General features: G+C 50.3%; 2 protein-coding genes across 3 annotated transcripts; one reads left to right on the forward strand and one right to left on the reverse strand.

The window, feature by feature from the left end:
- The first annotated feature begins 4,270 nt into the window (after window positions 1-4,270).
- SFN (stratifin) lies at window positions 4,271-5,632 on the forward strand. The gene has a single exon (XM_067724977.1). The coding sequence runs from the start codon at window positions 4,386-4,388 to the stop codon at window positions 5,130-5,132; it is 747 nt and encodes a 248-aa protein (XP_067581078.1). The 5' UTR covers window positions 4,271-4,385; the 3' UTR covers window positions 5,133-5,632.
- Window positions 5,633-10,867: 5,235 nt separating this feature from the next.
- GPN2 (GPN-loop GTPase 2) lies at window positions 10,868-23,631 on the reverse strand. Of its 2 annotated transcripts, none has more exons than XM_067724976.1 (5): window positions 22,939-23,631; window positions 22,201-22,357; window positions 19,311-19,471; window positions 14,649-14,779; window positions 10,868-13,166 (listed from the first exon to the last, which is right to left on the reverse strand). In XM_067724976.1, the coding sequence occupies exons 1-5, from the start codon at window positions 23,347-23,349 to the stop codon at window positions 13,094-13,096; spliced, it is 933 nt and encodes a 310-aa protein (XP_067581077.1). In that variant the 5' UTR covers window positions 23,350-23,631; the 3' UTR covers window positions 10,868-13,093. The 2 variants fall into 2 exon arrangements, with proteins under 2 accessions (XP_067581077.1, XP_067581075.1); XM_067724974.1 differs by having other exon boundaries at window positions 10,868-13,187.
- Window positions 23,632-23,643: the final 12 nt, after the last annotated feature.

Below are 23,643 nucleotides of genomic sequence, written 5' to 3' on the forward strand. Positions count from 1 at the left end.
TACCGTTGGCTGTCTGGTACCACCTCTGCTTTGGGGTCCAGGGCTGGGGCCTGTGATGGACCTGCAGAACACCTGGCTCACCCTCATCGCCAGCCTTGTCAGCTGGTCAGTGCTGTCCTGGAGATTTAAAAAAGAGGCACAGCGGAGCCAGAAGTGACACAGGCAGAGTGGCTAGTGTCATTGTCACCCTGCCCCTCTGGAACTCCTGGTCTCAGTTCCAGAGACCTTAGCTGACCTCTGAACTCGGAAAGGTCCCAGCCTAGGCTGGGACAGAGGGTTTAACTCCAGTCAGGGACTGTCACACCCCTGAACTGAGCCCAGCCCAGGGTAACAATGGAACCTTTCCTTTCCCCAGCTGCTGCCCCACATCGAGATACACACACAGTGTTCTAAGAGCTAAAAAATAATTACGGTGGCCATTTAGCAAGGGCTTGCCCATTCTCTTCCCTAAACCTATGAAGAAGGCAATGACAGCCTTTTTACAGGTGAGGGAACAGAGGCTCAAGAAAGGCACGGAAATTTCCCAGGGTCTCCCAGCTGATAAATCCAGGATTTGAACCTGATCTCTGCCCCAACCTCTGACCCTTCTGCACCACCCAAGGAATGAATTTGGCTGCTGTGGGAGGAGGGGATCTCAGGGAGAAACCCTAAAATTAGAGACTGTCATTCAGAGCCAACAGGGGGCTTAGTGATGATCTGTGTTGGCCTCCTTGTACTGATGGGGAAACTGAGGCCAAAAGGCAGGAAGGGACCTGCTCAAAGCCTTATAATAGAGCTGGGATGCAGTTCCACACCCGGACCTTATTCCATTCTCTTTCCAGTAATTCCACACTGTGTCCTCGACTGGAATGGCCTAGGAGACGTAGGGTACGCTAAACAGCAGCACCTTGAGGAAGAAAAGACTCAGCTGAGTCACTTAAAAGTAATCTCTCTCCCAAAGGCAACCAACTAGTACCGTGAGCTCTTAGCTGAATAACTGAACCCTTGTTCACAGCTAACCAAGGGAGAAGGTGCCAGTTTCTCCAGTCACCTGTTTAATTTGATCATTCCAAGACTGAAAAAATTTCCTAGGAAGTTCTTTCTGAAATCTAACCAGAATCCCTCCTGCTACAATCAGAGCCCCAGCCTTTTTCTCAATGGAGGTAGCTATCTTCTCTATGCCACAACCCTTCAAAGGCTGTTATTACTGGCTAAGACGGATTGGTTGTCTGTGAGACCAGAGGCTTTGATCCTGCTGGTAGGATGGATGCTATATGGGAGGGTGGGGAGGTAGCAGGCAGGATGAGGAAAGCCCCTTTGGGCTGCAGCCCCCGCTTCTGTCCTGCTGACTCAGGTGGCTGACAGTGGAACTCCGTGCCCTGCCAGGGCCTGCTGCCTCCTGCCTGCCTGGGCTCCTGGACTTGGGAAAGGGAGGCCTGGAGGCAAAGGGAGGTGCCTGAGAGAGGAACTGAGTCAGGACCAACAGGCCAGAGCGGGCAGGAGGTGTTAGGTAGCCTGGCCTGCTCATCACTGTGCTGAGGGCATAGAGCTTGTGGTGTGAACCATCAGGTCTCCTGGCTTGAGTGGTAGGAAGAGCATGCTTCCTCCCTTGCGACAGAAGCATCTCCAAAATTCCTAGGCCTATCAGGCCCTGCCCTCCAGGTTTCTAGTGTTCTGGGATCTCCTGCTTTCCCCCAGGACTTGGGAAAGCCTGAGCTGGATGACTAATACGAAGGAAGGTCCTTGAGGGCCCAGCGCCTGCGCAGGCCAGAGGAATGTCTGGGCTGGAGAGTGAGGAGGCAGTGCTGAGCGAGTGCATCTGACCATTCATTCGTCTTCTCTGCAGCTGGGCAGGGTCTGGCCTTCGGCTGAGGCCTGGTTTGAGGTCCTTATTTCATAGAAACCAGCTCCATATTAGTGCTTTGAGTGTGTATGTTTATAATAATAAACATTATTATGTGGATTTTTTTTCACACAATGTTAATAGTTACCATCCACTCTACTAAGTGCTTTCCTCACAACAAGCCCCGTTTTATACTTAGGAGAACTAAGGCTCACAGAGGTTGTCACTTAGACAAAGCCACAGCAGCTTGTGAGAACTGAACCCAGGCAGTCTGATTCCAAAGATACTAGGCTATTCTGTCTGTCATAGAAAAATAATACACATTCACCATTGGTAACCTGAAGATACTAGGAAAATCAAAAGAAAAAAAACCCCACTTAGACTCCTACTACCTTAAGATATACTCTGTAAATTGGTACTTCAGTGTATTTTGTTTCTAGCGTTTTCCGTGTCAGTGATCTAAGCAAAGCCTTCGGGATGGCAAGCCTAAAATCCCTTCTGCTTCCTTGGCAGATCTCATCTTTGGGCCTCAGAGTTCTGGCCTCAGAGTCCCTCCAGGAGGGGAGGGTGGGTATTCAGACACCAAGAGGAACTGGGGACGGACAGGCCTGTGAAATAGTCCTGGCTCAAGGATTAAACTGGTTGGATCCCAGAGAGAGGAGCCCCACCCCTGAGTCCCATCTGAGCTTTGGCTAGGGGTGGAGCAGATAAGCAGGAACACACCCTCGTAGGTGCAATGCCAACACCTTTAGGTGAAATTCTTGGCTGACACAAAGATAGCACCTCAGTGAACAGGGATAGAAGATTGGCAACAGAGCAGTCTCCATCTCTGAGGCCTCTGCCAGGGGTCAGGGGTGGGGCCATGGTCAACGGGAAGGGGCAGGGAAACTTCTGAGAGGCAGGCTGGGGAAGGCAGCACTCAGCTAGGACTGCTGCCCCGTAAAACAAAATGGCCTGTGTGTGGGCTTCCCTGGTGGTGCAGTGGTTGAGAATCTGCCTGCTAATGCAGGGGACACGGGTTCGAGCCCTGGTCTGGGAAGATCCCACATGCCGCGGAGCAACTAGGCCCGTGAGCCACAACTACTGAGCCTGCGTGTCTGGAGCCTGTGCTCCACAAGAGAGGCCGCGATAGTGAGAGGCCCGCGCACCGCGATGAAGAGTGGCCCCCGCTTGCCACAACTAGAGAAAGCCCTCGCACAGAAATGAAGACCCAACACAGCCAAAAATAAATAAATAAATAAATAAAATAAAAAATAGAATAAATAAAAAGCCAAGCATTTAAAGCCCTTTAAAAAAAAAAATGGCCTGTGTGACAGCCACCTCCTTTTTTTCGGTCCTGTCTCTCTCCCCGGTTACTAGCACCCCACCCTGGGTAAGCAAACTGGGCAGAGTACCCAGGTGGCCTGCTTCCCAGCCTCTGACAGAAGGCGGGCTGAGTCAGGCACGAAAGTGGGATAGTCAGTGAGCTGGGTCCCCACCCTCTGTGAGCCCCACTGATGCATGATGGCAGGTGGCTTGGAGGGGCGAGGTGACCTGGTGTGGAGAGCCAGAGGGTAAGTGCTCAGACAAGTGGCAACAGGCCACCAACTTGAAAGGGAAAATTGTGCTGTGATGGGGAATGTATCCAAAAACCTACTGGGTGACTGATTACAAAGGCTGGGCTGGAGCGTCAGAAGCCGATCGTTAAACACCTCATTAAGTGGCACCCTGAACGCTGCTGCTTGTGCATTTTGGGAGCTCAGAGGGGACAGGACCCTGAGGGGGAGTGAGGAGTGGGGGATGGAACCATTTCAGGTAGACTCTGGAAGAAGCCTGCATCTTACTTCTAAATACAGCCTGGAGCTCACAAGTCAGAAGCCTTGATGGGAGAGAAGCCAAAGCTGTGTGACCCTGAGCAAATCTCATCCCTCTCTGAGCCTTAGTATTCCCATCTCTGCAGTGGGAGTAGGAGTCACAGTCCTGCCCATTTTGCAGAGACACAGCAGATACTATAGATCACGGGTATGAAGGTGCTTGGGAAACTACAGCCCTACCTAAACAATGAGTTCTCTCACCTGAACCAATGGGGGAAATGTACCTGGCAGGATCAGGAACCCCATCCTCCTGCACCTGGCTTCATGGGCTCCGCCTAGGCCCACAGCGGTCAGGTAGCTGAAGCCATCCTCAGCCCCTGGAAGGACACGGTTAAGGAGGATCTGATTTGAGAAACTGGGGCAGCTACCTCATGTGGCAATGTAATGGAAACCCTGAACAAGAGGGGGCAGCCTGGAGGCTGGAGAGGTGTCGATGCAGGTGTGGCCAACGCCCAGATTTCTCCTGCTGACTGTCCCAATGACTCACCCCACATCCCAGCCCTTTCACCTTTAAGGAAGAGCCGGAAAGGGTGTGGTGGGGAAGAGGAGAGGAGGCAGGTCTGGGGCCCCAGTCCCGCCCTCTGCCCCTCCCCACCCTGCTGTGGGCCTGGCCTTCCAGCCAAAAGGCAGGCCGAGAGCAGAAGAGGCACAGAACCCGGCATCTGTTCCGAGGCAGCCAGTTAACCTGCCGCCTGTCTGTCCCCAGAGCCATGGAGAGAGCCAGCCTGATCCAGAAGTCCAAGTTGGCCGAGCAGGCTGAACGCTATGAGGACATGGCAGCCTTCATGAAGAGCGCCGTGGAAAAGGGTGAGGAGCTAACCTGCGAAGAGCGCAACCTGCTCTCAGTGGCCTACAAGAATGTGGTGGGTGGCCAGCGGGCCGCGTGGAGAGTCCTGACCAGTATCGAGCAGAAGGGCAACGAGGAGGGCTCAGAAGAGAAGGGCCCGGAGGTGCGAGAGTACCGGGAGAAGGTGGAGACAGAGCTCCGGGGCGTATGCAACACGGTGTTGGGCTTGCTGGACAGCCATCTCATCAAGGAGGCCGGTGACGCCGAAAGTCGGGTCTTCTACCTGAAAATGAAGGGCGACTACTACCGGTACCTGGCTGAGGTGGCCACCGGTGATGACAAGAAGCGCATCATTGACTCAGCCCGGTCAGCCTACCAGGATGCCATGGACATCAGCAAGAAGGAGATGCCGCCCACCAACCCCATCCGCTTGGGCCTGGCCCTGAACTTTTCCGTCTTCCACTATGAGATCGCCAACAGCCCCGAGGCGGCCATCTCTCTGGCCAAGACCACCTTCGACGAAGCCATGGCTGACCTGCACACCCTCAGCGAGGACTCCTACAAAGACAGCACCCTCATCATGCAGCTGCTGCGGGACAACCTGACGCTGTGGACGGCCGACAACGCCGGGGAAGAGGGGTGCGAGGCTCCCGAGGAGCCCCAGAGCTGAGCCGTGCCCGCTGCCCTCCCTGCCCTGCCCGCTCGTCCCCCACACCTGGCAGAGAGGACTTGTACGGGGTGGGAGGCCCAACCCTTCTCCCCAAATGCTCTGCCCCAGCTCAGAAAGGCTCCACAGAGAGGAACCAGCAGAGCTGAGGCCGCCTGGAGCCAGAGGATTCCATGCTTCCTGCAGCTTTCAGGTGCTCCTGGCCACTGGTCATTCCACCCAGCCCTGCTCTCTGCACCTCCGCCGCCCCCCGACCCCACCCCTGAACCTGGCCACTTCCTCCCCACCCCCCCCTCCTGCCCCTGCTGCCTCTGGATCTTAGGAATTGAGGAGTATCCCACCTTTGTGGCTGAGAACTCAATTGTGTGGCAGAGGCTGGAGATGAGAGAGAGAGAGAGAGAGAGTGTGTGCATGCAGCGAGCAAGACCAAGGAAGCGAGCGAAAGCATGTCTGCTGGGTGTGACCATGTTTCTTTCCTCTCAATAAAGTTCCCCTGTGACACTTCTCCTGTCTTTTCCAGTTATTGCAGAGGGACGAGACAGGGTTTGGTGTATGAGTTACAGAGACCCTCCCATGGGGATGGCTCAGTGACCCGCAGACAAGACTCTGGAGCCAGTGACTCCAGGAGAGAGGCTGGGGGTCCAGCTCTCTCCATCAGGGTCTGGTCTGGTCCCCCGAAACTGGTCCTCCCGAGAGGGTCAGGTGAGTGCAAAGACGGCTTGGAGGCTTCTCTGCAGGGGCCGCGGGGCGGGAGGCTTAAGAGCTCAGGTCTGAGGGGACAGGAAACCAGTGCAGTCTCAGGTGTGAGGTCCGAGGACAGCGCCGGAGGGGTACGCTGCAGTGAGCGGCTCTGGGCGCCTGAGATCTGAAAGCGGGAAAGAGTCATTATATCTGAGCGGAGGGGAGTACGGCCTGGGGCAGGGGTATGACGCCGCCTTTTTAAAAGTCTGGCCCAGGTCTGAGAAGACGGCCCTCCAGCTTTCGGAGATGGGGACAAAAATGAAACGGGCTGACGACGAGGAGACTCAAGTTGAGTGGGAAGGGCCGCGAGGAGCGCGTCCTGCCTTGGTCGGCGGAGCCCTACGCCTCCACGCCTCCCCCGGCCCGCCCCCCCCAACCCCGGCTCCCAGCTGCAACACGCCTACGTATGCGGCCTCCCAGCGCAGCCAGGCCTTCACAGCCCGAGGCTGGAGGCGGGCCCGAGGCCGATGTCATCCAATCACGGGAGGGAGACACTCAGGGTACCGCCCCAGGGGCCCGACTGACCAATAGGAGAATGAGCGGCGGACGGCGCGCACTGCGTCTTCCCTCCGCCCATCCGGCCCCGCAGGCGCCGAGACGGGCTGCGCCACTGAGGGGCCCCCGCCCCCCGCCAGGTGCCAGAGGCGGCGCTCTCCCGGTTTCGCTCGGACGAGTTGCCACCCGCCCTACCCGAGAGCTCGGCATCCTCAGAGCAGCGGGACAGGGCGGGGTCGTGCGGCAAAGTAGTCCCTGCCCTCTGAGTCATTTGATCTACCGGCGGTGCCTGAGCCTGGCCGGGCAGGCAGGGTCGGCTAGGAAAAGGCCCCCAAGGTGTCCCCATCACACTCCGGAGCCCAGGCAGCACTGAACTGGTAACCAGGAGGCTTGGAAGTGTCCCTGACTGGCTTGGAAAAGCCATTATACCTCCCTGGGCCTCAGTTTCCCCTTCTGTATCATAAGGGGCTTGGACTAAAGGCTTTATAACGAAAAAATGTGAAGTTAAAACTGCCTGGGTTTGACTCCCAGCCTGCCTTGGCCAAGGCTTTTCACCATGCTTACCTTCTGTCCTCATTTGTGAACTGGGGATTAAAAAATAGTACCTTCCTTTTAAAGTTGCTGTGAAGTTTGAGCAAATACATGCATGTAAAGTAGCCCACAGTACATATTCAATACATGCTGCGCATTATTAATCCTTCCAGCATCAATAGTCTAGGATTTATCCAGCATTTCTGTGCCAAAAGCAGGATAATCAGGCCCAGTACTGAGGCACAGCTTTACTGCCAAATATGACCTACATGATCACTGGGCCTCCTGAGAATACTGGCCTGACATCAAGTGGTCACTCCTCCACCTGACATTATTGGGGAAACTCAGTCCAGCCTCATCAGGTTCCCCAGAGTCCAAGTTTGGTCACACCCATGGGACTCAAAGGGCTGTTATCAGAGCTACTAATTCTACAGGGGAAGCTGGCAGGACCACTCTGATGCTTTCTGGGTCCCTCGTTTTCACCTCTCTTTTCCCAGAACGGTGTTGGGTTTTAAGGTTCCAAACCAGTCAAAGACTCTGGGAGAGGGCAAGTGACTTACCCTCAGCTCTGGAAGTGACCTGGTTTCTCTTACCGGACAGGTCTGGTGACTTCCTCTTAATGGGTAGGTCCTGAGAAAGGAAATTCTTTCTTTTCTCTCAGCATTTGACTTTTGCCTACTTCCTCTACACCGGTCACGGTTGCCCTCTATGGGGAAAGAAATGAGCTACCCTAAGGTAGCATGTTGGTGTTGACAGATTTTAAAAGCAGATGCTATGGATTGGAATATCACCAAATCAGACAGCTAGCTGTGAGCTGGCTTAGGCACCAGCTTCTGAACTGGGTCCCAGACTTTTCTATCTAAAGCTTTCTTAATGTTACCCAGGGTGGGGTCTCAGTGAGCATTTCTTGTCATCTTTTCCTGGCCTAAATTTGACATTTAAAAATTTTCAGTCCTACGCAACATTGTAAATCAACTATACTTAAATAAAATTAAAAAAAAATTTTTTTTTCAGTCCAACTGCTAATGTATATGGAATTTCTCTTGGGGTGATGAAATGTTCTGGATTTAAATAGTGGTGATAGTCGCACAACTTTGTGAATATATGAAAAAACACTGACCTGTAAACTCTATAATGAATTTTATGATATGTGAATTATATCTCAATTAAAAAAAATCAGTCCCAGAGGGCAAAGTTGGTAAGATTGCCAAGTTCTGCTGGAAATTTCGTGGTGGCCACTCTTCCCAGTTGTCCTCTCCACTTGAGCACTTTCTTTCTTTTTTTTTTTTTTTCTGGTACGCGGGCCTCTCACCGTTGCGGCCCCTCCCGCACAGGCTCAGCGGCCATGGCTCACGGGCCCAGCTGCTCCACGGCATGTGGGATCCTCCCAGACCAGGGCACGAACCCGTGTCCCCTGCATCGGCAGGTGGACTCTCAACCACTGCGCCACCAGGGAAGCCCCAAGCACTTTCTTGTAAACTTTTCCAAATTTCAAAGCCATCTTCAGGTCAAAACACGACTAGCCACCATCCCTTTCCCTTTAACACATACAGAGCTTTGGGTACACTATCTAGTCCGCCAAATTCTTTCACTTATATAAATACATTTATTCAGTCATGATTTCATACCTACTTAATTCTACCTCTAGGTTTGCAACTATGTCCTGGGTTTATTTTTTATCTCCCCAGAGAGCTCCCTAAAAATGGTAACTTTGTCCCATTATTCCTCCTTCTTCCCACAGCGTCTCCAGCACGCTTTTGTGTGCAGGAAGGAGCTCAAAACTTAGTTTTAAAACTGTCCCTCCAAATGCCTGGAAACCAGGTTAGTGCCAGGTCCTCTACTGTGGAAAATGGAAATATAGCTAGTTCTGGGATAAAGCAAAGCTTTCTAGATAGAAATCGGGCTCACAAAGAGTCAAGTAACCACAGTCCCATCCTTTCTGCACTGCCAGGTTATCCCCTAGGAAACAGAGGCCCAGGGCTTACAAAGATTTTCCTCTCCCAAGAATTTGAGTTGTGTGGGGAAAGTTTGCAACCTAAAATTCTCTAAAGAAGGTATCTACTCTTCTCTCTTATGTGCAGTTACTTCAGAGAGCAAAGTCCAAATTGGCTCTGTAGATCCACAGAAATAGGTGATGGAAAGCAAGGCATTGGGGTTAAGGTTCCTTCTCAGAACTAACCGGGCACCCTAGGCCAAGGCATTGGGGTCAGGCAGGCCACTGTGTCTCCTTCCAGAAAGGCAGAAAGGCACGATATTCCTACACACCCACACACACACAATGTCCAAGTGTCCAGTGCCTTTTTGGGAAAACCTGATTTCAGATGCTTGCAACAAGATTGCTCGTCTGACCAAAAGTGCCCCCCTCCTGCTTCTTCCTAAAGAACAGAATACAGTAATAAGAGCACGTGGCATGACTGCTATGTGCCAGGCAGTTTCATACCTTATTCCTCACAGCAACACATATTATCATCTTTGTTTTGCTTCTGAAGAGACTAAGGCTCAGAGCCACTTTGACACCTGGGCTTCTGGGGCTATGGGAAGTTGGCTCCCTGGCTGGACATGGAGGACACAGTGGGTTGGAAATGAGGCATATGGCTCTCCCCTACCCTCAGCAAGCCTGATGCCACTGAGGTCTGTGTAATCTGAGACTCTTCCTTCCAAAGGGGACAGGAAGAGGAGGTGAGCAGCCCAGACAAGGCTGGGTAAGGGCTCAACAACCAGGGACAAGAGAGAGGAAAAGGGGGAGGAGGGGAGCTACTCAGCTTGATAGAGAATTTCCCTCCAGGATTTTGAGGTAGTTGGGCCTCCCAGCTTCTTTCAAAAATGGGGTGGGCCTTAGTAGTGTTGGGAAGTCACTCCCCTGCCTCTCTCAGGAGCCTTGAGAAAGGACAGAGAATCTCTCAGATCCTAACGGGATCCTCGTCTTCCCACAGACCCTAATGGGATCAGGCTTCCTATTCTCAGCCAGCTGTGGGTGAGCGTTTTGCTACTTCAGAAACAGCTGAGGGCAGACTGTCTGTGCTTCAGCTCTGTGGGCTTTAGGGTGTCACCCTCACTCCTAAGCCTCTTTGTCTGGGCTGGAAGCCTTTCCAATTAGCTGTGGTCACTGATAGGTTCCAAACACTATCTTCCAGTTGTTGGAAGTCCCCAATTCAGAGTCAAGATATGCATAGTATAGCCCAGTGTCAGTGGTTAGCAGAGAAGACCAAGAAGGTCCCTTGGAAAGCATTCAGGGATGGTTTCCTCCCTCCGGAAGTTCATGATTGCCAAGTGAGGTCGGGGGTGAGAAGAGCACTTCCAGACAGTGCCTGTGAGTTGTAAAGTGGCACTTTTCTGGGAGGCATTTTGGCAATATGAATCCAGAACCTAGAAAACATCAGCTATTTTATTTCTAGGACTTTATCATAAGTTAAAAGTCAGAGAGTCAGAGTGGCATGGACATATATACACGACCAAACGTAAAATAGATAGCTAGGGGGAAGCAGCTGCATAGCACAGGGAGGTGAGCTCGGTGCTTTGTGACCACCTAGAGGGGTGGGATAGGGAGGGTGGGAGGGAGACGCAAGAGGGAGGAGATATGGGAACATATGTATATGTATAACTGATTCACTTTGTTATAAAGCAGAAACTAACGCACCATTGTAAAGCAATTATACTCCAATAAAGATGTTAAAAAAAAAAGTCAGAGAGTCAGACAAAGATGTTAATCACAGCACTATTTACAACAGCAAAAAAATTCCTAACAATTTAAAGGCTAAGCATGGGAGTCTGGATAAACAATGTTATAGCCATACTCCAGAATATTATCATGTAGACATTAAAAAGGTCCTTAGAGTTTTAGTTACATGAAATAATGTTAACTGAAAAAAGCAGGTTACAAAGCATTAACAATATATCCCATGTATATAAATGCTATAGCTATCTCTCTGAACGCATAGAAAAATAAGACTTGAAATAAAAAACACAAAATATACATTTGAATAGAAAATTTATTATAAATATTTAAAAATTATTTATCTGTGGTGGGATCATGGGTGACTTATTTTCATTTTCCAAGCTTTTCACTTTTCTATCAGGAAAAAAAGAAATCCTAAGGACAGTCGTCATATGCTGACAAATCGAGGATGGTCTTTCTCTTACCCTACACACTTCATGCTGAACAGACCTCACCTGGAACCCAGACACCTCTGCTTTTCTGCACTGTGCTATCCCCTCCCAATCATGACAGGGGGGATAGAAAATCACGTTGCTATCAGTGGGAAGTGGACAGAGCTCCATTTACTAGAGGAGAAAACACCCTTGTTGTCACACCAAGGCCTGAAAATAAAGTTTGGAATTTGTCCATCCTTCTTCACTTGATGACTGCAGAGAGTAAATGCTCAGGGTGCTTGCATATGAGGCCATAAAGTTCTAAATGATGCTTCCTTCCAGCTGGTGTGCTTTGGTGATAGCTGGGGCCTCCAGGATGGGGTAAGCATCAAAACCCATGACCACAGCTACTGGTATTACTTTCAAAAACACAGCACCCACCCTCATGCCCTAACTGATGAGGGATCTGTCCAGCAGCCTGGGTGTCATTATTCCTGGGCTCCAGGCCCCATAGGTGACTCACAGCCAGCCCCAGGCAGTGCCTCCTGGCCTCAGTTTCCCTGGCTTGCACTGTTGACACTCCCCACCGTGTACAGTGTCAATAGGGATGAGGTGCTTTGAACTCCTTAGATGAGAGTCGGGGGAAGGAGCACCCAGTTATCATCCCCTGTCCCGCCAGGCGTGGGAGTGGGGGTCGGCTGCTTTCACACTGTTCCAGCCCGAGGGGCCTCCTCACAGCCCCTAACTCTTCTGCCTTCTGCTCTGGTGACCAAATGTGAGAAGCAAAGCCCGGTCACCCCCATCTCAATGCTGCTTCAGAACAGTTTTCCTAAATTGAATTCTCCAACTGTCCGAACCACCAGTCATCTATCTTCCCCCTGATTTATGATTCAGTTAATACCCTACAGGTGTCTAAATTCTTTCTCCTGATTGGTTATAAACCCTGTGGGAGGAGGGCCCTGACTTTTCACCATTAAGTATTCAGCAAAGTGAGCTATGAGAGAGACAGGCTGACTGAAGTTCAAACTCCTCATCTTTCTGTTTCCTCACAGTAAAGTGGGGCTTAGTACTATTCCCCATCTTGTCTATGTCCCTAGGAGCTGCTGTGAAAGCCACATGAGGACTGTGTGTGTGGAAGCTCTTTGTGAAATGCTAAGCCCTTCCCGTGTATTAACAGCACTGAGTGTCTGCAAATAAGACTACTGGCACGACAGCCATCTGTCCCCTTCTGCCTCCAGGCTACAGCCGGAAAAAAAAAAAAAATTAAAATTAAAAAATAAGCCTGGGATGCTACCTACTGGTTGAAAATGTGAATTGCATCCAACCAGTTGCAAGAAGAGCAAAGGAAGCAAACACCAGTATTTCCAACTTCAAGCCGGCTTGACTTTCCCCACAGCCCTCATGATACGATTATATACTGATATTTTCCTTTAAGCAACTCATTTTGTATAAATAATTTCATTTTAAAGTCAACTTTTAATCACTAATATAAATGGAAAACTAGTTAACACTTAACCTCAAAAAACAATAAAACCATGACATAAAGACAATGAAAATAAAACGTTACAAGATCTGCTAGGAAGTGTTGTCTGTGAGACCTCAAGTTTGAGGTTCACTGTTAAAACTAAGGATTAACCAAAGAGCATAACTGAGGACTGAGAGTCAACCCTCTAGTATGATCCCGTGCTTTGGGGGAAACACTGCCCTGTAGTATGAAGAAATAGGACTCTTCTGAGGAAAGGGGACATTCCGATATTCCCAACTCACTCGGCCTGGATGATCGAAGAAAGTTTGGAAGCCACAAAAAGTAGAAGATAAACTCTTGCATTGTAGCACATTCCGTCACAGCCCGAGTGGGACCAGTGCTGAATCCCTGGTGGCAGCGCCCAGAGTTCATGAGGCTGTGACTGGTGCTCTGCTTGACTACATGTGTGGCTTTTGGCCAGAAGTCCTCTGCAAGGCTGAGTATGCCCTCGGCAGTCTCCCAGCTCTGGCTGGGAGGGCTGCCCTTGGATCTGCAGGCCACTGAGCTGTCCGCTGCTCACTGGGAGCTGCCACTCTCCCCAGCGCTGGGTCGTGTGTCTTGTTCTCCAGAGCTCAGCTTGTTGCTATAGCTGCATGGCCTCCTGCTCCACTGACTGCTCTGAGGGCGCCAGGTACTTCTCCTGCAGGCCCAGGGTGCTGATGGAGGGCTCATCAAGGCTGATAGCATAGGCAAGGATGGAGAACTGGTCTGGGTAGGATCTGACCTCTGTGATGTGTGCCCTCTAGCTGCGTCTGGAGGTTCCTCCCATCCCACTCCCTTCCTCATAATTAGAGCTTCAGGCAACAGGGAACAATTGGGTCTGAGAAGTCCCTCCAAGTAACCAGACCCAAATGCTCCTCTATTTGCCTCTTGCCCACACTGCAGAGAAGCAGAGAAGCAGAGAGCACTAACCCTCCAGCTCTGTGTTGTGGCACGTGCTCTGGAGCCAGGCTGTGGGGTTAAACCCTGATTTTCCCACTTGTTTTTCTCATCTGTAATACAGAGCTGTGAGGAACTCTGTCAAATGAGACAACGAATATAAAGCGCCAGCATGGCAACTGGCACATGGCAGGTGCTCAGCAAATGACTCCTCTGCTTCAGCTAGAGGAGGGAACTCAGGAAGCTCAAAGAAAACAACAACTTTCTGCTTGGGCTATAGGGTACCTTCTAGCTCTCTCTGGAATAGCAGGAAAGTGGGGCAGGAAGGACATCAATCAGAGTCACACAGGAAAAGACCACGACACTGCCCATGGAGCTGTGTGAGGCTGGCCGACCTGAGGCCTGGGTCTGGGGTCTGACTATGGCTAGGTTGGCCACCATGGCTCTTGTACTAGAGGACTCCGGCGTCAGAACTTGAGATTCTACAACCAGGGAGACTGAGGTTCCAATACATCCCATGGCCCCCTCAAACACAGCACAGCTGCCAGTTCCCATCCCTGCCACCCACGTGACAAACCTGCCCTCTCCTCTTCCTTTTCTTGCCTCAGTGACTACAACCACCCCCTACCACTGACTAAACCAGAAACCTGGGAGTCTAACTTCTGCTTCACCTCCTTCTATCCCATAACCACCTGGTCACGAGCTCTAGCTATCTGTCTCCTTCACATTTTTCCAGTCCACACCCTTTTTGCTATTGTCACTACTAATGTTGCATCCCATCTCACCTGGAGACTGTAAAGACTCTCCTGCTCCCAATCACATCCCTTAAATGCATTTTCCACACTTGGAGGTGCTTTTCAAGAATGTACATCTGATTGCGTCACGCTCCGCTCAACAATAGTATGCTGGTTCCCACTGGCCACCCACGGCCGAAGTCCACACTCCTCCATCGCCTACCTCCCCTTCCCACTGCATCTCCCTTTCCCCTTCACACTCAAGACACAGGCAAACCGAATCCCTTGCATCTCTCCGAAGTGACCAGTGCTCTCTCATATCTGGGCCTCTGTATTTGTTGCTCCTTCCGATCAACAGCCTCCCTTGTCCTCAGGTACAAACAACCCTGAAGCCTTCCAAGGGACCAGTTACCAGGGAGCCCACTGGTCAACATGAAATCAGTCATCTGCAAGGGCAGCCATGGCCATTCCTGAGCCCCTGGCCTCCCGCTCTTGGCTGTGGCGGAGGCTAGTGAGCAAGGATACGAGGAGAAGTGGAAGTCAGCTCCCACCGCGGCAGACATCACAGCCTCCAGGCTCCGCTGCTCCTGGACCCCAAAGCAGTAGCCATTGGCTTTATCCACAGCCTGCAGGACCCGCTGGATACTCTCCTTGTCCTGGGCAGGGAGGAGAGAAACAGCTCTGAGTGAAATAGGGGTATGTGGAATTGAGGTTGTACCAAACCGACTGCAGTTTCCAAACACCCCCCTTGATCTTGCCTCATGAAGCCTCTGTCCATGCAGCTCCCTTGGCCTGGAGTACTTCTACATGTGCCCAGAGGCCCGGCTACACCTCATCTTTCCTGACTACCAACCCACCCAAATTAGAACAGATAAGCACCTCTATGCACACCCGCAGTCCCCTGGGTTTATCCCCACTGTAGCTATGATCCTTACCATCTTACTATTAGCAAGTTATTAACTCATCTGCCTCTCCTACTTGACTGTGCACCCCTTGAGGTCGGGAACTTGTTTGTCCAGGCATCCCCAGTGGCTGGCGCAGAACCTATCTAACAGTAGGCACCCGATAAATATGCATGTAACTTATTTGTTCGTCCACATAAAAGTGGTAAGAATGGTCCCTACATCACATCATGGGAAAGAGAGATCAAAATAATGCATGTACAGTCCTCAGCACAATGCCTAGCACAGAAAGTCTTCAATAAGTGTAACTGTAGGATTCATATTATAGGTTTCACCTCCTCGTTTTAGTGGAGAAAAGTGTGGCATTAAACAGAGAAGAGACAAGCTCCCTTAAGTTCACCCCCAGCAGAAAGGAATCTAACACGCACCTTTGTCTCCCAGGTTACCTTTGCAGGGTGCAAGGTGAGAGGCACAGGGGTTGGGTACTACTTTGCAAAGTCGACAGGCAGTTGCCCATCTTGAAGGAGGCTGAAAGACTTGTCCCTGGCCTTGGTCAAGTCCCTTGCTAATGACTTTCTGAACTCATCCTTTTTCACAATGAGGAGGGAACATGTGTAGAGAGAACCCAGCAAAACAACAGGGGGGCTTCCCTGGTGGCACAGTGGTTAAGAATCTGCCTGCCAATGCAGGGGACACGGGTTCGATCCCTGGTCCGGGAAGATCCCACATGCCGCGGAGCAACTAAGCCCGTGCGCCACAACCACTGAGCCTGCGCTCTAGAGCCCGTGAGCCACAACTACTGAAGGCCGTGTGCCACAACTACTGAATCCCACATGCCTAGAGCTCGTGCTCCACAATGAAGAGTAGCCCGCAACTAAAGAATGCCCGTGTGCAGCAGCGAAGAGCCAACACAGCCAAAAATAAATAAATTAAAAAACAAAAAAACAGAACAGATAGGGCCAAAATTTGGTCTACCCTCTTTACTGGAATCCTGCCCACCACTGGTCTCGAAACCAAGGAGACTGAATGATTGTTGGACCCAGGACAAAGACCATTGTTTGAGGCCTCAAAGCCTCCTGGACACGTAGCCTGGTGTGCTCCCAGGCACTGCAGAGCCAATAGCCAAGGGACGAGGCCTCTTAGTGCCCAGTACAGGCACACCTCGGAGATACTGTGGGTTGGGTTCCAGAGCACCAAGGTAAAGCACATTTCATGATAAAGTGAGTCACACGGATTTTTTGGTTTCCCAGTGCATATAAAAGTCATGTTTACACTATACTGTAGTCTATTAAGCATATAGTCAATAGCATTATGCCCAAAAAAACAATGTACGTACCTTAATTTAAAAGTACTTTATTGCTGGGACTTCCCTGGTGGCGCAGTGGTTAAGAATCCGCCTGCCAATGCAGGGGACATGGGTTCGAGCCCTGGTCCAGCAAGATCCCACATGCTGTGGAGCAACTAAGCCTGTGTGCCACAACTACTGAGCCTGCGCTCTAGAGCCCGCGAGCCACAACTACTGAGCTTGTGAGCCACAACTACTGAGCCGGGGCGCCTAGAGCCCATGCTCCGCCAACAAGAGAAGCCACTGCAGTGAGAATTCCGCGCACCGCAACGAAGAGTACCTCCCGCTTGCCACAGCCAGAGAAAGCCCGCGTGCAAAAAAAAGGACTTTATTGCTAAAAAATGCTGACCATCATCTGAGCCTTCAGTGAGTCGTAATCTTTTCGCTGGTTGAGGGTCTTGCCTCCGTGGTGATAGCTGCTGACTGATCAGGGTGGTGTTGCTGTGGTAATGTCTTAAAATAAGACAACAATGAAGTTTGCTGCATCAACTGACTCTTCCTTTCACAAACGATGTCTCTGTAGCATGCGATGCTGTTTGATAGCAGTTTACCCACAGTAGAACTTCTTTCAAAATTGGAGTCAATCCTCTCAAATCCTGCTGCTACTATATCAACTAAGTTTACATAATATTCTAAATCCTTTGCTGCCATTTCAACATCCTTCACAGCATCTTCACCAGGAGTAGATTCCATCTCAAGAAACCACTTTCTTTGCTCATTCATAAGAAGCAACTCCTTATCCAAAAAGTTGTATTATGAGACTGCAGCAATTCAGTGTCTTTAGGCTTCACTTCTAATTCTAGTTCTCTTGCTATTTCCACCACATCTGCAGTTACTTCCTCCACTGAAGTCTTGAAGTCCTCAAAGTCATCCACGAGGGTTGGACGCAACTTCTTCCAAACTCCTGTTAATACTGATATTTTGACCCCTTCCCAAGAATCACGAATGTTCTTAATGGCATCTAGAATGGTGAATCCTTTCCAGAAGGTTTTCAATTTACTTCACCCAGATCCATGAGAGGAATCACTATCTATGGCAGCTACAGCCTTAAGAAATGTATTTCTTAAATACTAAGACTTGAAAGTCAAAATGACTCCTTGATCCATGGGCTGCAGAATGGGTGTTGTGTTAGCAGGCATGAAAACAACATCTCTATCACAGCTCTTAGATGACCAGGCGCATTGTCAATGAGCAGTAATATTTTGAAAAGAATCTTTTTTTCTGAGCAGCAGGTCTCAACAGTGGGCTTAAAATATTTAGTAAACTATGTTGTAAACAGATGTACTGTCATCCAGGCTTTGTTGTTCCATTTATAGAGCACAGGCAGCGTAAATTTCACAGAATTCTTAAGGGCCCTAGGATTTTCGGAATCATAAATGAGCACTGGCTTCAACTTAAAGTCACCAGATGCATTAGCCCCTAAAAAGAGAGTCAGCCTATCCTTTGAAGCCTTGAAGCCAGGCACTGACTTCTCTCTAGCTATGAAAGTCCTAGATGGCATCTTTTTCCAGTATAAGGCTGTTTTGTCTACATTGAGAATCTGTTGTTTACTACAGCCACCTTTTTTTTTTTGGCCACACCGGCCACTTGTGGGATCTTAGTGCCCCAACCAGGGATTGAACCCCAGGCCCTCAGCAGTGAGCGCAGAGTCCTAACCACTGGACCGCCAGGGAGTTCCCAGTGTAGCCACCTTCATTAATGATCTGAGCTAGATCTTCTGGATAACTTGCTGCAGCTTCTACACCAGCACTTGCTGCTTCACCTTGCACTTTTATGCTATGGGGATGGCTTCTTTTCTTAAACCTCATGAACCAACCTCTGCTAGCTTCAAACTTTTCTTCTGCAGCTTCCTCATGTCTTTCAGCCTTCATAGAACTGAAGAGAGTTATGGCCTTGCTCTGAATTAGGCTTTGGCTTAAAGAAATGCTGTGGCTGGTTTGATGTATCCAGACCACTAAAACTTTCTCCATATCAGCAATAAGGCTGTTTTGCTTTCTTATCATTCCTGTGTTCACTGGAGTAGCACTTTTCATTTCCTTCAAGAACTCTTCCTTTGCATTCACACCTTGGTTAACTGTTTGGCACAAGAGGCCTAGCTTTTGGCCTATCTTGGCTTTTCAACATGGCTTCCTCACTAAGCTTAATCATTTCTAGCTTTTAAAGTGAGAGGCATGGGACTTCCCTGGCGGTCCAGTGGTTAAGACTCTGCTTCCACTGCATGGGGCATGGGTTCGACCCCTGGTTGGGGAACTAAAATCCAGCATGCTGCATGGCCAAAAAAAAAAAAAAAAAAAAAAGTGAGAGATGTGAAGCTCTTCCTTTCACATGAACACTTAGAGTCCGTTGTAGGTTTAATTGGTCTAATTTCCACATTGTTGTGTTTTAGGGAGTGTTAGGGAATAAGGAGGCTGGTGGAGAGGGAGAGATGGGGGAACAGCCAGTCAGTGGAGCAGTCAAAACACACACATTTGTGGATTAAGTTCACCTTCTTTTTTTTTTCGGCCACGCCATGTGGCTTGCGGGATCTTAGTTCCCTAACCAGGAATCAAACCTGTGTCCTCAAAACAAAGAAAAAAAACCTGTGCCCTCAGCAGTGAAAGCACAGAGTCCTACCCACTGGACCGTCAGGGAATTCCCAAGTTCGCCGTCTTATATGGGTGCAGTCGATGGTGCCCCAGACAATTATAATAGTAACATCAAAGATCACTGATCATAGATCATCATAACAAATATAATAATAATGAAGAAGTTTGAAATATTGTGAAAATTATCAAAATGTAACACAGAGACATAAAGTGAGCAAATGCTGTTGGAACATGTACTTGGTTCAATGCAGGGTTGCCACAAGCCTATAACTGGTAAAAAAAAAAAAAAAAAAAAAAAAGCAGTATCTGTGAAGCATGATAAAGCAAAGTACAATAAAATGAGGTGTGTTTGTACCTGGATGTTGAGAGGGATGAAGGAGACCAGGCTGTAGTCTTCGATGAGCTGCACCAGTTTCTCATTGAGCTGACGGTAGTGGCGGAAGAAAGGATCAGAAGCCAGGTGGTCAAGCAGGTAGGAGAGGTCCAGGACCTCTGTGTAGTAGTCCAGGTTGAAGGCTAAGAAGAGAAACTGGTTAGCACAGGGAGCGACAGTCAATATCCTATGATAAACCATAATGGAAAAGAATATAAAAAAAGAATGTATATATATGTATAACTGAGTCACTCTGCTGTACAGCAGAACTTAATACAACATTGTATATCAACTATACTTTAATTAGAAAGAAAATAAAAAGAAGAGAAACTGGTGTTCAGGAGCAACTGGCATCAGGCTAAAGACTTGAGGACAGGGACCATTATTTTTTTCCTTCTTCCTTTGCCTTCATTCACTCACTCACTCACTCACTCATTCATTCATTCATTCAACAAACATTTGCTGAGGCAGTGAAATGAACTTACTAAGAAGAAAATACTTGATTTCACTTGTTGGCTCTGCCATTTACTAGCTCTATGGGCAGTTACCCACCTCATGGGGCTACTGTGAGGATTAAGGGCTATAAACCCCAGTGTCTGGTTCAGAGAAGTGCTTGATCAGTGGTAGTAAGGTAGAACATGTACCAATAATAGTGCTTGGTCCCTGCCTCAAAAAGCTCATAGCCAGGCAGAGCTCCCAGGACCTGGCACACTATCTAGTGCTCTATCTAGCAGGATGGCCTCTTAGGAAAATCACTTTCCCTTTCCAGGTCAGTTCCTTCTTAGTGTAAAATGAGAAGATTAGACTAGATGACTCAGAGGTCCCTGACTCAGTTCTATGAATACAAACTTTGCACTAAGAGAAGGAAAGTGGGCCTCTGCACTGTCCACTTCTGCCTGGAAGACTCAAGCAGCTGGGCTACTCAGTAGGTCTGTTCCAAAGTGAGCCGAGGGAATCAGGCTATTGGGATTGACTGACTCACTCCCTGATCTCTGCTTCCTGTGTTCTTATCAGCTCTAATTAGAAACCGACACCCCTGTGCCTGCAAGGAAGGAAGTGCTGGGCATTCCAACAAACTTCTTGGATTGCCTGACAGGTACGTTTCTCACTGAGAATGCAGAAACTGCAGCCAGGTACACTTGGTTTAAATTTTATCTCAGTTAAAAGGCTAGCTGAGTGACTGACCTTGGGCTATTCATGTAATGTCTCTGGGCCTCAATTGCCTGATCTGGTTTGTACCTCAGTCTCTTGTGAGGATGACTGGCAAGAGTCAGAGCTAGAAATGTAGAGGACCAGCATGTAGCCATCTGGGCTGCAGGCTGTGAAGGGGGAGACAGGCTTGGGAAGACACAAATCTGGACATAGATAAAATGGGGCTTTTTTATCCCCATCCTTCCATGTCCCAACTGGCAGCCAGTCACCCTCCCTGGACAAGGCCCTGACACTTCACTCTCCCTACAACCTCCCTCCTGCTCACTGCTGGTCATTTCAGCTATTCTTCTCTAGGTTCCTTTGTGGCTGAAGATGCTATTTAGGGAACTAATGCCCCAGTCAGCAGGGCACTAATTTTGCAGGAAAAAAATGTTGGCCATAGACCCCTAGGCAACGTCCCCGCCTCATGCCAGCCTACTTCTCTCTCAGTCTTTCCCACCTTGACAAATGGCACCTTTATCTGTCCACTGGTTCAGTCAGAAACCTGAGAGTCATCCTTAATTCCTCTGTCTCCACATCCAATCCACCAGCAAATCCTATTTCTTGAGTAAGTTTTGAATCTATCTACTTCTCTCCATTCCCACTACCACTGCCTGGGCTGCTGCAAACACCTCCTACAGGACCTCTGTTTTCATTCTTGCCCCTTTCAATTCACAAAGTAGCCAGAAGGGCCTTTTTAGTTCATGGTGTTCCCTTGCTTCATATTCATCAATGGCTTTCCTCTGTGTTTCAACAGTACAGGTTCTAGCCTCTGCCCACCTCTCTGACCTCGTTTCCTACCACCCTTCCCCTGGGCACTATCTCAGCTACCCTGGGCTCCCTTCACTCCCCACCCCCTTTTCCTTGAACACAAAAAGCTCTTTCCCGGGACTTCCCTGGTGGCGCAGTGGTTAAGAATCCGCCTGCCAATGCAGGGGGCGTGGGTTCGATCCCTGGTCCAGGAAGATCCCACATGCCGCAGAGCAACTAAGCCCGTGCGCCACAACTACTGAGCCTGTGCTCTAGAGCCGCGAGCCACAACTACTGAGCCCGCATGCTGCAACTACTGAAACCCGCGTGCCTAGAGCTTGTGCTCTGCAACAACAGAAGCCACCGCAATGAGGAGCCCGCGCACCGCAACAAAGAATAGCCTCTGCTCGCCGCAACTAGAGAAAGCCCGTGCGCAGCAAAGAAGACCCAACGCAGCCAAAAAAATAATTAAAAAAAAAATATTGTGGTTCAGGTGAAATGGCAAAGAACAACAACAACCCACCAACAAACAACAAACAAAACTCTTTCCTTAAGGATTAGGGAAATAGGGACCCCTATTGGTCCCTCTGCCTAGGAACAGTTCTGCCTTGGCTGGCTCCTTCTCACTATTCTGGTCTCAGCTCAGATGGTACTGTTCACTCCCCTCACTCCCAACCACTCACTATCCCATCACTTTCTTCTAATTCCTTCATAATACATATCATCATCTGTAGCTCTCTTGTCCCCAAAACCCAGAACAGTATCTGGCACACAGTGCCACAAAATAAATACGCAGGGGTCAGACCTGACTGTGGCTACTATCATCAGGCCATGCATGGTCCCTGGAAGCAGCTTCCTTCAGCTGAGATCTCTGCTTCACTCCAGCCCAGCCGCTGCCCTACTTTTTGCCTGTCAGAACAGGATCTCTTACCCAGCTTCCCATAGTGTTCAATGAGGTCCATCTTGGAGAGGAGATTGACATGGGGCAGCTCCACATGCAGCATGGTGGCCAGGGAGGTACACAGTACCGAAATGAACTTGGCAGGGTCTGTGCAATAGTGAGAATCCACCAGGTGGACAGCAGTCAGCTGGGAGGGAAGGAAGAGACAGGGTGAGACTGGCCTGGGGAGGCAGGGAACATTAGGGCCTATGTCTCCCCCATCAGACTGGGGACTTCTGAGGGCAAAGGGAAAGTCTTCCCATTAGTTTTTTCCTGCTTCTGTTTCATTCTAATAGTCATAGTCATTTCCTTATTCCAGGAGATGTGGGGCATCTTTTCCTACAAGATGCCTTGCACTGAGCCTCCCAGTGGGCAACTGGTTCAATTCACACTGCACCTGACTCTATTCTTTCACTTTCTTTTGCCCACAAGTCACAACAACAATTACCACACCACTTTCCACATAACTACTTCCATACTCCCAATAATCCCAAATTGGGTACTGACACATCCATTTTACAGATGAGAAAACTGAGGTTGAGAGATAAACTGACTTGCCCAGGACCACACAGCGAGTCAGTGGCAGAGCCAGGATTCAAACTCACATCTGTTTTACTCCAAAGCGTCTCGGCCCCTACCTCGCTGTGGGACATGGGGGCGTGGCATCTGTTCTCCTCCCTGTCTCAGTTCCTCCATCTGCAAAATGGGCCTGCCCGTCCCCAGACGCACCCTGAGGTCCCACTGCGCCATCTGGGAGAAGATGCTGCGCAGGGCTCCGTGGTGCGTGCAGAGCTCCACCTGGCCAGGGCAGTCGAAGAGGAAGTAGTGGCCGCGGAGAGGGTCGAGCTTGGCACGCAACCAGTCCAGGTTGGCCTCCAGGTACTCCATGCAGTACAGCAGGCCGCCGTTGGGCCCCAGCTGCAGCGCGTCCATCACGTCGCCCAGCCCCACCAGCTCGCCCACGTCCACGGCGCACTCGTACGGCAGCCCCTCATTGGCCGGGTCCAGGTTCACCACCGCCACACGCCGGCCCAGCGCGCGCAGGAACTCACTCATGCCCAGGCAGTACGTGGTCTTCCCCGAGCCCGGAGGGCCAATAACCGCCTGCCCAAAGGCCGTGGTCGGAGCGGCCCCCGCCATGGGCAGCCGGCACACGGCCCCGTGCGGAGCAGGTAAGCTCGGCAGGGAAGCAGGGCGGGAGCCAAGCCGAAGACGAGAGCCGAGGGCAACGGGATCCCCGACGTGCACTTCGTCGGGGGCCGGCGGTGATGCCCGGGGGTCGCCTAAGGAGGAAGAGCAGGGACCCGCGCGATGTGAGACGACCAAATGGGCCGGTACTGACGGGACCAGCACCCGACTTCCGGACGACGTCGGAAACAGCAGGGCCGGGAGAGGAAGTCCCGCCCATACGGCGACGACACAGCTTGGCGCCGA

The sequence above is a fragment of the Pseudorca crassidens genome, chromosome 2, assembly GCF_039906515.1.
Source record: "Pseudorca crassidens isolate mPseCra1 chromosome 2, mPseCra1.hap1, whole genome shotgun sequence".
Classification (NCBI taxonomy): Eukaryota; Metazoa; Chordata; class Mammalia; order Artiodactyla; family Delphinidae; genus Pseudorca; species Pseudorca crassidens.